The sequence below is a fragment of the Pleurodeles waltl genome, chromosome 5 (assembly GCF_031143425.1).
Source record: "Pleurodeles waltl isolate 20211129_DDA chromosome 5, aPleWal1.hap1.20221129, whole genome shotgun sequence".
In the NCBI taxonomy this organism is placed as follows: domain Eukaryota; kingdom Metazoa; phylum Chordata; class Amphibia; order Caudata; family Salamandridae; genus Pleurodeles; species Pleurodeles waltl.
Genome location: NC_090444.1, coordinates 1695630522 through 1695643967, shown reverse-complemented (window position 1 = coordinate 1695643967; position 13446 = coordinate 1695630522). Strand labels below are relative to the sequence as shown.

General features: G+C 44.4%; 1 protein-coding gene across 1 annotated transcript in view; it reads left to right on the top strand.

Moving 5' to 3' along the window:
- Positions 1-262: 262 nt before the first annotated feature.
- The window catches only part of SF3B6 (splicing factor 3b subunit 6), a 30449-nt gene continuing 17265 nt past the window's right edge, over positions 263-13446 (top strand). The window contains exons 1-2 of the mRNA XM_069236028.1: positions 263-421; positions 12101-12219. Of these exons, the coding sequence (XP_069092129.1) occupies positions 392-421; positions 12101-12219 (149 nt within the window). The 5' untranslated portion in view covers positions 263-391. The remainder of the gene's footprint in view (positions 422-12100; positions 12220-13446) is intronic.

Genomic DNA, 13446 nt, shown 5'->3' with positions numbered 1-13446 from the left:
TTCAATAGTAGGAGTTAACTGCATTTTGTGGACAAATGTCACTCACTGCCTTGATAAAACACAGTGGTTAATCGCCCCACATGTACTGTGTTATATTATATTGTACTGAGTAAACAACAGTAGGTTCGTTATTTCTGTATCAGTTCAAAACCGCCAACACGCACCAAAAGTTTATCCCTACATTCAGGGTAAGTGCGCCACCGCCGCCGCTATAATAGTCCGTCTTCTTTTTCGCTGATCCTCATTCAACGGAAGTGACGCGCACGGCGAGTCACTTCCTGTTTGAACTGCACGGTGTTTTCGCTTGCTGCCGTGTTGTGCTTGGTGTCGTTCGTTTCTCCGTCTCTCCTTGGTTTCATCTGCGTGAGGCGCCCCGAAGTAACCGGCAGCCATGGCGATGCAAGCGGCCAAGAGAGCGAATGTGAGTGCGGTCTGTAGGTAGCGCGCTGCAGTGAGAGCCCTCGAACCCACCCTGGGGACTCACTGGCTATTCTGTGCTCTTCCTCTCCCTACGATGCCCCGTCCAGTGTAGGATCTTTACATAGTTAGTTGTCGCCTTCCCTGAATTTCCAGGAAGTCTCTACTTTTAACATTTAAACCTCCCCGCCGTTAACTTTTTCCCGTTAATGCTTACATTACATTTTAAGCTTCAAATTCCCTACAGTAGGCTTGTAGGAAATACTTGACTGTGAATCAAGACCGAGCACTGTTTGATATAGCATGGAAACGTGGAGGCAGGGCTTGTTCTTTGCAGGGCTAATTTCCAGAAATCTGAAATTCAGTTCACCCATAAGTGTTACATTTATTTGATTTGTGATTCGAAGTCTGAGGTTTGAATTCTATCACCTGCAACGAGACTCCTTTACTGTTTACGGGGTAATTGCCCTACTTACGAAATCTGACTTTCTGATGCCCGACATCTTTGATTAAAGGATCATTGTTTCTTTATTAGGAAATTGTGTAAAGCGGTCCGTTTTGTCGTTCGGTTACTTCTGGACACTTACAGTACAGGGGAAACGTGTAATCTGGGTAGGGGATTATTAGAATCTAATCAAATCATTAACATTTATAAAGCGCTCTACTCACCCGTGCGGGTCTCAAGGCGCTAGGGTGAAGGGGGGGTTACTGCTGCTCGAAAAGCCAGGTTTTGAGGAGTCTCCGGAATGCGGAGTGGTCCTGAGGCTGGTGGGGAGGGTGTTCCAGGTCTTGGCTGCCAGGAAGGAGAAGGACCTCCCACCCGCCGTGGAGCGGCGGATTCGAGGGACGGTAGCGAGGCCCGAGGAACGGAGAAGACGGGTGGGGGCGTAGAAGCTGAGGCGACAGTTGAGGTATTCCGGTCCCTTGTTGTGGAGGGCTTTGTGTGCGTGGGTGAGAAGTCGGAAGGTGATCCTTTTGCTGACTGGTAGCCAATGCAGGTGTCTCAGGTGTGCGGAGATGTGGCTGTTGCGGGGTACGTTGAGGATGAGGCGGGCCGAGGCATTTTGAATACGTTACAGGCGTTTTTGGAGTTTGGTGGTGGTCCCAGCATATAGGGTGTTGCCGTAGTCCAGGCGGCTCGTGACGAGGGCGTGGGTCACGGTTTTTCTAGTGTCGGCGGGGATCCAGCGGAAGATCTTGCGGAGCATGCGGAGGGTGAGGAAGCAGGCGGAGGACACAGCGTTGACTTGCTTGGTCATGGTGAGAAGAGGGTCCAAGATGAAGCAGAGGTTGCGGGCGTGGTCTGCGGGGGTAGGTGCGGTGCCGTGGGCCACCAGGAGTCTCCCCAAGCGGACGGGGTGTTGCCGAGGATGAGGACTTCCGTTTTGTCAGAGTTCAGCTTTAGGCGGCTGAGCCTCATCCAATCTGCGACGTCCTTCATGCCCTCTTGTAGGTTCGTCTTGGCGCTGGCGGGGTCCTTGGTGAGGGAGAGTATAAGTTGGGTGTCGTCGGCGTAGGAGGTGATGATGATGTCGTGCTTGCGTACGATGTCGGCGAGGGGGCTCATGTAGACATTGAAGAGTGTCGGGCTGAGCGATGAGCCTTGAGGTACGCCGCAGATGATCTCGGTGGGGTCTGAGCGAAACGGTGGGAGGTAAACTCTTTGAGATCGGTTTGAGAGGAAGGAGACGATCCAGTCCAGGGCCTGGCCTTGGATCCCGGTGGACCGGAGGCGTGTAATTAGGGTGCGGTGACAGACAGTATCGAAGGCAGCCGAGAGGTCGAGGAGGATGAGGGTGACTGTTTCACCATTGTCCATCAGGGTTCTGATGTCGTCTGTGACTGATGAGGGCGGTTTAGTGCTGTGGTTGGTTCGGAATCCGGTTTGTGAAGGGTCGAGCAGGTTGTTGTCTTCCAGGAAGGTGGTCAGCTGTTTGTTGACGGTCTTCTCTATTACCTTGGCGGGGAAGGGGAGGAGCGAGATGAGGCGGAAGTTTTTTAGGTCGCTCGGGTCAGCCGTAGGTTTCTTTAGTAGGGCGTTGACTTCGGCGTGTTTCCAGCATTCGGGGAAGGTAGCAGAAGAAAATGAAGAGTTGATGACGGCCTGGAGGTGCGGGCGATGATGTCGTCGGCTTTATTGAAGATGAAGTGAGGGCAGGGGTCGGATGGGGCGCCAGAGTGGATAGAGTTCATGGTGGTTTTGGTTTCTTTAGTGTTGATGTGGGTCCAGTCGTTGAGGGTGATGGTCAGGGGTGTGGGTTCGGTGGTGCTTGGTTGGGTCTGGTGTCCGAAGCTGCCGTGGAGGTCGCTGATCTTGCGATGGAAGAAGGTGGCGAGGGAGTTGCACAAGTCTTGTGATGGCGTTGGCGCTGGGGTTGGAGAATTCTTTGACGATGCTAAAAAGTTCTCTGCTGTTGTGGCTGTTTTTGCCCAGTCTGTCCGTGAAAAAGTTCCTTTTGGCAGCGCGGATCAGGTGGTGGTGTTCGTGGGTTGCGTTTTTGAGGGCGGTCATGTTGTCGGCGGTGTGGTCCTCGCGCCAGGCCTTCTCGAGGGCGCGACAAGTTTTCTTCGATTCTTTGAGGGTGTCAGAGAACCAGAGAGGTTTTCTGGTGATGGCCTGTTGATGCGTGCGTCTGAGGGGAGCAAGGTTGTCTGCGCAGTTGGGGATCCAGTTCGAGAGGCTGAGGGCTGCGTCGTTGGGGTCGGTGGTGAGGGTGGGTTGGTTGACGGTGAGTGCGGAGAAGAGTTGCTCTTCGGGGATTTTGTTCCACTGTCGACGAGGGATGGGTTGAGTGTGGAGGTGGCGGGTCTCGCGTCAGAATGTGAAATGGACACAGCTGTGGTCGGTCCAGTGTAGAGCGGAGGTGTGGCTGAAGAAGACATGTTTGCTGGCGGAGAAGATAGGGTCAAGCGTGTGTCCGGCGATGTGGGTGGCAGTGTTCACCAGTTGCTTGAGGCCGAGGTTGTTGAGCAGGGCGGTGGTGTTGGGGTCGTTGTTTTGTTCCAGATGGAAGTTGAGGTCGCCTAGGAGGATGTAGTCCGGCGAGGGCGTGCGGGGAGATGAAGTCGGCGATGGAGTCGCTGAAAGGGGCGCGCGGTCCGGGGGGACGGTAGACGAGGGATTCTCTGAGGGTGGTCCTGGGGTCGGTGCGAATCTGAAAATGCAGGTGTTCAGCGGCGAGAGGGGTGTCTTCGGTGGAGGTGGTGACGCTGATGGAGTCTTTGAAGACGATGGCAATACCTCTTCCTACTTGGTTGGTGCGGTCTTTTCTGGAAATCAGATGTTTCATTTGCGACCCGCTGCTTCACTTTACCCAATCATCGAGGCTTCGTGGATATGCATTTCACAGCAGAGACAGATCAAGCAAGTTATATGATGTGCCAGTCATTTTGCTTTTTTTGTCTGAAATTGAATGCTGAGCAGTAGGGCATGCAGAGCTGGTTCATTGGCATACAAACGCAACCTTTTCTGTAAAACAGAGTAACAGTGCAAATAACGTTCCCTTTTTGTTTAACTCTGTATATTGCTTTTTTCATTTTAAAGATTAAGAGCAAACACATAAAAGGTACAGTGTACAGTATTAACATTTCGTGACAATATATTCCGCGCAGTGTTAAACGAGCATATCCAACTTATAATTTGAGTCCATTGTGGAGTCATTTAGAAGAACATCTTTTGGTTAGTTCATCATTCTCTTACTTCACGGCATAGTGTAGGGAGGAGAAAACACCATAAGGTGGTTTGAATGCGTGCACAGCAGTGTTTACATCAAAGTCCACATTCTAGTACAAGTATTGCATACACTTGGCATCGCTGTATAATATTCTGTACTAATATCTTAAATGTCCCAAATAGGACAACCAGTAAAAAGAAAAAAGCCCAATCAATGCACAGCCCTCAGGTATCATGTTTAAGTCGGGATTCACTGAGACAGGCTTCGCTGGAAGCAGGACACTTATGCTCTGAGGCGGGGGCAAGACACTATAACTCCGCATTGTAATGGCTTCGTCATTATTCAGGGGGTGGGTTCTGTAGCTGGGGGGTGTCCGGAGTGTCTGTGTGTAAGTCAGTCATTATGGCATCCCAGCTTTGCGCAATTGCATGTTTCGTGCAATTAAGTTCCTTGTTCGGAGCTTAATATTACTGTATGCAATTTTGTATTGTTTAGTGGCAGAATACAATGTGCCCTGGAAGATTCGAATATTCTATTGTGATGGTAAAATAATAATGTATAGAACAAGCCCCTAGAGACTTCCATAATAAGAGCAAGACCAATTTTCGGCTTTTATTCTATAACGCCCTCCTTTAAATCAGCCCCCCACCACCCTCGATAGTTCTCATACATCTAGCTATGACCAAACATTGACTTGATCGAGTGTTATACTGTACCTTAGTTGTATCTTTAGGTGGCTTACAGTTCTAGTCATTCTGCCATACGAGAATACAATGGTTCTCTTTGAGTGGAAGGAAACAGTATCCTGTGACACTGGTAGAAAATGGCTTCATCCTATGCAGATACTGCTTGTTAACCGCCCACTGACCCTGGAACCAAACCAGAGGAAAGGCCTTCCAATAAAATGTTGTTTTTATTCTCTTTGCTGCGAGCATTGTTAGGGTTTACAGACATGCTCAGTTCAGGTGCTGTGTAACATAAATCTTGACATTGACATAAAAAAATGGGAGACCTTTTAACCACACACCCCTATGACCACAAGGTGAACTACTTGTTAGGGCCTGGTCTGGCTGAAGAGCTCCTGACAAAGAACAACTGTTCTGAAAGTGAATGCGCAATAAAGATATTCTTAATCTTGTTTTATCTTGTCACATTTGCTATGCTGAAAGACGGAGGACAAGTGTTGGCTTATGCCTCCTTACAAATTGCTGCTTATTTTATCCTTTAACCTTGCAGTCAGAGAAAGAAAAGTGAACTGTCTGACAATCATGCTGGGGTACAGCCAGTGTAAAATGAAAGTCTGTCAGATGTATTTTTTTTTTAAATAGCATATAAATCAACTGTAAAAATATTAAAAAATATATTTTAGTAGCTAGCAAAGCACCTTTGATTTTTTTTTTTTAATTGTTGATGGAAACAGAGATTTTATAATCAAATTTGAGTTCTGTACATATGATAACTATTTGCCGGAACCTGATTTTTCACACACAGTTGTTGTACGCTACATGGTTTTAGCAGTAAAACTGCATGTTGGTGAGAAGGTTTGAGGCCATTTCAATGGAAATGTGCTGTCTTTAAAGGACAGTGCTACCACATAATGCTTATTCGTTCAAAACGGGAGTTTTTAAACATGACCTGAGAATTACCCCCCCCACCTTTCATGCTGACAGTGCTATTACACTACAATACAATGCATTTTTATAGTGCCCAGCTACCAAAAAGTTGTCCCGGCGTTTGCAGATAGACCTGTCCAGTTGTATGGCCCCATAAGAGCAGAAATTACTGTAAAACTGAATCAAACAAAAACTTTTTCAGACCCTTTGTAAAGGCCATTTCCGAGGAGCAACTTTTGAGGGCAAGATTACATTCCACAGTCTAGCTGTCACATGAGCAAAGTAACTACCACCACTTCTCGACTAGTGTATCCTAGGAATTTGAAACAGCCTGTGGCGATTAAAACTCAGAGACTGAGCGTGCACAAACATTTTAAACCAGTTCCCAAGATACCTAGGGCCTTTTGATTTAACATTCAGAAAGCAAGAATGAGAGCCTTAAATTGGATCCTGCTTTTAATTGGGAGCCAATGAAGTTGCCGCAGATGGCAGGAAATTGATACCCAGGGAGAAACCTTAAAGATCAAGACAGGCTGCCACATTTTGAATGATTTGCATAGCTGACTCAGAAAATTTGGGACGCCTAGGTGCAGTCTGTTGCAATAATCCAGTTTTGAAGTGATCAGTGCACTTACAATAGTTTTTTTGATTGTCCGCAGGGATCAGGTAGAGCATACCGCGCAAAGATCTCATAAACAAAAAACAGGAACTGGACAGAGCTTACATCTGTGGCTCAAAAGTGAGCTCATAGTCCAATTTGACTCCAAGATTCATTACAACCGGGGAAGGGCAAGATGGAGGTCCCATCTCTGGAGGCCACCAAAGGCCAGGGTCTGGATTGGATATAGAGCCAAAAAAATAATCTAAGTCTTACCCGAGTTCAGTTTTAGAAAGCTGGAGTTAATCCAGTCCATGACAGATTTCAGACACACTTTAAAAGAACCCAAGGTGTACAGGCATTTTCCTGAAAGGCCAAAAAAAGTTGCATAGCATCCGCATATGAGACAAACTTCACTCCCAAAGGCTCGACAATTCTGGCATGGGGAGATATATATATATCTCCCCATGCCAGAATTGTCGAGCCTTTGGAGATGTGTGTATATATACACGCACACCTGCGGAACCCCACAGCCAAGAGGTTTTTTCACATTGAATGATTTAAACATAGCAGGGCACGGCCCATAATGCCAATTCTTCCAAGCAGAACAACATGCAAAAGTATGCCGAAGGCCACAGAGAGCTCTAAAAGCACCAACATAACCTGGGAATTACAATCAGGGTTAACTTTAATGAATTCCGAAAGTTCAGGAAGAGTGTTTTCGGTTCTGTATCCCAGTCTGAAGCCTGACTGGGAGTCACGCAACATGTGGTTATCCTCCAAAAAGGTAGAAAACTGCCTATTAAATTTTTTTTCCACCAGCTTCGCCATAGCAGGGAGAAGAGAAATAGACCTGAAATTACTCAAGATCTTGGGCTCGGCTGCAGCTTTCTTTAAAGGGAGTAGAAGGGCCTTCTTTCCAGCCCAAGGGTACAATCGCCTGATCCAAAGAATCATTCAGAAGGGTATTCGCAACAGGGTCTACCACCGCAGTTGGCAATTTAAAAATAGTCAAAGGACAAGGAAATGGGGGCAAAACGCGACAACAAAGGGGCAGGTAAAGGAATAAAAAAAAAGGACCGGGAGAGGTAAGAAGAGACTGAGAAAAAGAATCCTGGATGGTTTGACTATTACAAAAATGGAAAGATCTTCACAGATCTCTATTGGAAGAGAAAGGATATTTTTGCTTGCCGGATGGGACAGCATGTTGCTCACCACCTTAAACAACTCTTGAGGCATTGTCCGCCTTGGAAATAGTGAGTAATAACAGCTTTACGAGCTGCACGCTGCGATACTCCTTTAGTTTAGCACCTTTATCATAATTGGCCCTCCAGGACCTTTCAAGCTTTTTACAGCTGACTTTCTGTGATCTTAAAGCATCCGAGAACCAGGGAGCAGACAGCCTCATTCCCTTAGAGATGTTAAGCTTCTTGGGCACAATAGAATCAATCTCCTCTTCCACCCATTCATTAAACAAAACCACATTCTGATGTAACGTAATGGACTGGAGGGCGTTAGCCAGAAGCAAGTCAATACCTCTATTCCAGGGTCTGGACAACGTTTTTGTCATACCAGGAGTGGCAGAGAAAGTGGGTATATGAATCTCAAACGGACTTAAGGCATGGTCTGTCCATTCCAACTTAACCACAGGGTGTATCTTGACTGGTATGGGGTTAGCCATGATCAGGCCGAGGGTACGGCCTACCGTATGAGTGGGACCTTTAACCAATTGTTCAAGGTGAAAGCCTTCTAAGGTACTCGCCAATTGTTGTGCTGGTTTATTATTCAGATCATCAACATGGTGATTAAAGCCTCCCAAAACTATGAAATCAGCCTGAAGAGAATACAGTTGGCCCAGAGTATCCATAAATTATTGCAAAAAGCAGCTGCTGCATCTGGGGGCAATAAATAAGTGCACCTGACACTGAAAATATGGGAGACATGGCCGTCCTGAATAAGCCCTCAATATTGTCAATGTTATTTTTTTTTGGAAACTGATTCATGAAATGACGAGCAATGTATGATTGCAATCCCACCACCAACTTTGTTGTCTCAATCAAAATGTTTGATTGAGAATTCCTGGAGGAGAGTCAAGCCAATATCAGCAGCCGAACTGAATTTCAGCCATGTTTCCTTAAGAACTAAGGCATCCCAATTATTGTCAGTCAAAAGGTCAAACATATCTAGGGCATGTTTGGGAAGTGAATTCTCGGGAGACTCGCCAACAGCCTGGCTGGCGCTGGACACAGACGGGCTTGCCTTAGGCGTGCAGTCGGCACGTCCCCTGCGCACGGGTCCATCAGCCGTTAAAATACCGTGAGGAGGTTCAACAATTAGAGCGCAGTCTGACAAAAATGGTGGCCCCAGAACAAATTGGTGAAAATAAGGTTGTGAGAGAATGTAGGTAATCCCCCCTCAAGGCAGTAGAGCACAGACCACCGCTATTGAACACGAGCGGTTGTGGCTTGAACTAATTGGCAGTTCAGGGGTCATGTGTACCCTTATGTGGGCTACATTTTTTATTATACATGTAGCAGTAGTTTAGTCAAATCATTGAAAAGAGTTTTTGCACATGACACATGCTGAACTTGCATATTTGACAGTGCGCTCATATGTGATAAATGAAAAAGAGGTGACTCAGTTAAATAAAGTATTTGCCTGGGATCACACAATTTTTAGACCAGTTTATGGGTCATTCATATTACAGTTAAGAAGATTATCCAAGTCACATTTGCGGGTCTAGTAACATTTTAATGATATATATTTTTTTAGGCTTGGCTTATTTTCATATGCCAGCAAATGTAAACAAAAGCATGCGTTGTGAGCTAAAATGCTGTTTATCACATTAAAGCCTACCCTTTTTCCTTTTGGCAATGTTGAAGAAAAACGTAGACAAAAAGTATTACTTTCTCTATAGAACACACAGACAACGTAATTGAGTACTCTGATATAAAATAGTACCATGTGCATTCCACTTGAAGCACTTTCTGGGAGGTGGAATGATATACTAAATAAATAGCCAAAAGCATGAGGTGAAGTGTTAATATTCCTTTGAGTGGAGGCAAAGCCCACTCTGTATATAATAAATAATTAGTAACAGTGTGCCTAATAGACAGCTGTGCTGTTAAGCCAGACCCAAAGGTCTGTGCAGAGCCTCAATACAATGGCATTTCCCTGTGGAACACTGTACCTGGGCCTCATCTTGAGAACCACCCTCACTATGCATATTCCCCTGCTGCTGTATGTGAGAAAATCATAATAGATTTGATGATGGAAATATGTACCAAAGGTACATCCTTTGCAGTGTTGGGCGATCAGTTGGCTGCCTTAAAAGCTTGAAAGACTGTCCCTTCCTCTTTGTTCGTATTTTTTCTAAAGGTAAATGTTTCTAAAATTGTATTGTGTAGGGCACCTCCTGCATTGAACCTCTTCTATTCCAACAAACATGGCCCCCTCAAAAACACTTGTGGGGAGCGCTTAAGGGTCATTGTGCCAGGATGCTTGTTATTTTTCCGGTTCAACTCTGTGTGTGTCACATCCTTGGCACTAAGGATAGTGTCTCAGCAGATTATTCTGGTTTTGGAGAAGAAATACTGATTTAACATTTGCAAAAGTTTTAGTGGCTTAGGACACATTACAGTACTTTCTTCCTTTTTTGCCCACTATGTTAGCTCTACACAGGTTCCAAGCCATGTTCAAATCGTATGTGGTGCTCCTCCAACAGGGGAACTTCAGCCAGAACTGGTATGGCAGGTTACCTCTAGAAAGAAATACAAGCATCCTCAGACTGGTTTTGCCACTGGTGGACCTCCACTGTTAAGTGCAGTTGAGTCCTTTGATTTGCACAACTGGTCCTGACTGGAGTGGCTTAGTGTGCAAAAGCCAGCGGACTCGAAGTGGCTTGAGCAACCGTCTGTGGCGGAGACTTTTTTAGAAGCATTCATCTCATCACCTCTGAGTTCCTTTGCATTTCTCAATCCAACACCTTCAGTCTCTGCAAACCTGCCCCATATTTCCTTGTCTTCCAGCCTCCTTGTTATTTTTTGGGTTTGCCCCATCTGCCACCATGTTGGTTAGTAAGCTTTTTTCAGAAGGTCAGCCTTTTATGCGCTGCGTACTGAATCTGCACAGCACTACTATTTCACATTTTCCTTTCTATTCTAAGTCTTTTTGCTGTTTCCTCAGAGAATGTGTTGCTGTCACATCGTGCACCTTTAGCAAATTGTGAACAATATCACTTCATAAAATGTAGGATTTGTCTAATATTAAAAAGTTGTAAATTATGAATGCCTGTTCATACCACACTATGTTGCTTGTACTTTTAGGACTTGGTGTAGTTCCTTTGGTTTCACTGTTGTATATAGTACTTCATCGTTTGTTCTCCTGTTGGTAGTCCTGCACTGTCCTAATCCTTTGAACTTTGGGTGAATTCATGATAATGCACTTGGCCCCTGGTATTTCACTAATTCAAGTTACAACATAAAGATAGTGACAGAATCTAAGGATAAGAAGAATCAAGGCACCTCGTGGCTTTCATTGTTCTTTTATGTGGGATGAAGTAAAACATCTCTGAACCAAGTCTCTTCAAGTGGACTGCTAAATCCAGCCCAATGTAATATGTTTGACGTTAAGAATCCAGACAGTAGGAATTCCCTGGTTCACGTTTGGGACTCTATTGGCACATTTAAGATGGGGGTCTTGCCTCCACTCCCAAAAAGACAACCATACTTATCTGACCTTTTGAGTGTACCAGACCTCCCCCTTATATGCTGCGTTCATAAACTGGTTTGGTACCATATATTCATTCTTGGCCAAAAAGATAATGAAAATGTGTATTAAAAACTATTATCCAAGGTTTTGCCTACTCCAGACCTGCCTCTTATGTTTCTCCTACTACCCTCCATTCAGCTCTAACTGTGGCTTACCACATGAGTTGCTCCAGATGCTTCAGTCTCCTCGCTAACTTCCTGCTCTGGCGAATTAGTGTTTCCTCAAAATCTGAATTTTGTTAAAATAGCATTCCTATTATCAGCTTCTGCCAACATACATTTAGTATCAATATCTCTTGCTAATGCCACTGGGCTGTGCCATGGCCTCACTGAATTCACACGAAATTGCCATTTCCCAAAATGCTTTCACATGTGGATTTTTTTTTTACCCTCTGTACCATGCTGATGTCTACAATTTAGATGTAACGGGAAAGCATGTCTTTCCAGTTTACTTGCTTAGCTTTATAACTGTCTACCTTTTTTCATCAAAGTGTAATTTAAGCTCACCCATTTTTTTTTTTTACCATTGACCCCTCCTGTCGAGACGAGTTATTGGCTGTTTGAATTGGTGCATTTGGCATAGAAGTGAATCTCCTCATGAATCTCGCTTTCTAGCTTTTCAACTGTGTGAAGGCTGATTTTGGACTTGCACATCGTAGATTGCATGAACTAATATTGTCCACAAACACGTTGTCTTGCCAGTAGTATGTCATAATTAATTATTTAAACGTTTTTAGCAGGCACTAATTGTCTGAGATGTGCAGGAGGTTTTGATATTTATTTGTAGACTTGCTGTAATCCTGAAACTGACCTGTGGAGCCATTACCTTTTTAATCTCAAGTATTCACAATGATCAGTGATGTAATTTACAAAATTGACATATTATTAAAAAGTCCATCTCTTATTGAAAAGCTTTCATTTTTACAAATGTTTACATTTGAAGAATCAAACATTTCAAGATTGCAATAATGACTCCCAAGTGTCTAAAGATGTTAAAATTACAGTTGATTTTTTTTTTCCCCCATCTAGATTCGCTTGCCCCCTGAAGTTAATCGGATTTTGTACATTAGGAATTTGCCTTACAAAATCACTGGAGAAGAAATGTATGATATCTTTGGGAAGTATGGACCTATTCGACAAATCAGAGTGTAAGTTTCAGTTGTCAGGGTATTATTGACTGTAAGAGTAATAACGATATGCATCAAACAAACATATTGCAAAATAGAAAGATCCCACTGTAATGTGACACCCTCTTTGAAAAGTTAAGGATAAAAACAGGGCCCGGGTTCCAGTGTAACGCCACCTTTCCTTGGCATCCCTATATGTTATGATCTAACTTTTTACCTTTTAGTGACTGAGAAATGTGTGATTTGAAATCTGATTGCGGAAATTATATTGCAGCTGTTACAAATTTTCAACAGTTCTTCGATACAGTTGGTCATGCTTTACAGTGGCAAATACTTGTGCATACTTCCATGCATTAAAATGTTGCCTCCAGTTAGAGCACTCAACTAAAATACATCAGGATACAGGATTCTGAAAGAGGGATAAACACATTGAAATAGTAACTTTTTTGCATTGCATGAACAGGTCATTTGGACTTTCAGGGCAGATTGTTTACTCTGCAGGGAACAAGTACCTCTGGTTTTAGGAGGTGAAAATTGGCCCATGATGGGAGGAAGAAGAGTTGGCCTCTGAGGGTGGAGAAGGGCAAGATGCATTTTATTAGGGTATCATGCGCAATGGGTCAGGAGAAGTAATGCAGACAACAAAAGACTGTGGGGAAAGTGATGTTAACTTGGGAGAAAAGGGCGAGGGTCATCTGCAGTGGGGAGGTCAAATAGGATTTGGGTTTGAAAAGGAAGGTGTGATGGGCAGTAAGAGGCATCCTGTGAGAATGAGTATGAAACACTATATCCAGCAAGAAGAAACCCCCAAAAAATGATTATTCAGGGAAACTGTGGTGAGAAAGAGAGGATGAAAGGATAGATGTAAAAATGTATTTACCTGCCTATTTTAGAACAAAATAAAAGTAAACTATTTTCGGCCGGCCAGGCAGCATGAGTTGGGTTGGTTTGAACAACTCTCTTGGTTGTCACGCTCACAGTTTCTAAAGATACTCTGGAAAATCAGAATTGTTTGGTTCAGACAATGTTACTTCCCAATTTTAGGCCTGGCCTAAAGACAGCTTTAGTTATTTTGCTAGTCTGTTGTTTCTTAAAAACAATATAAATTCTATTTAGTAATAATACTTACAGAAAGCAGCTCTGGGTCAGCCTCCTCCAGCCCCTGGTCCGCTAGTGTGCCATTGAAATGATTGCTGAGTCCATAGGACAAAATAGGACAGTTGATCAGCTGCTTTCAACCACTGGTTT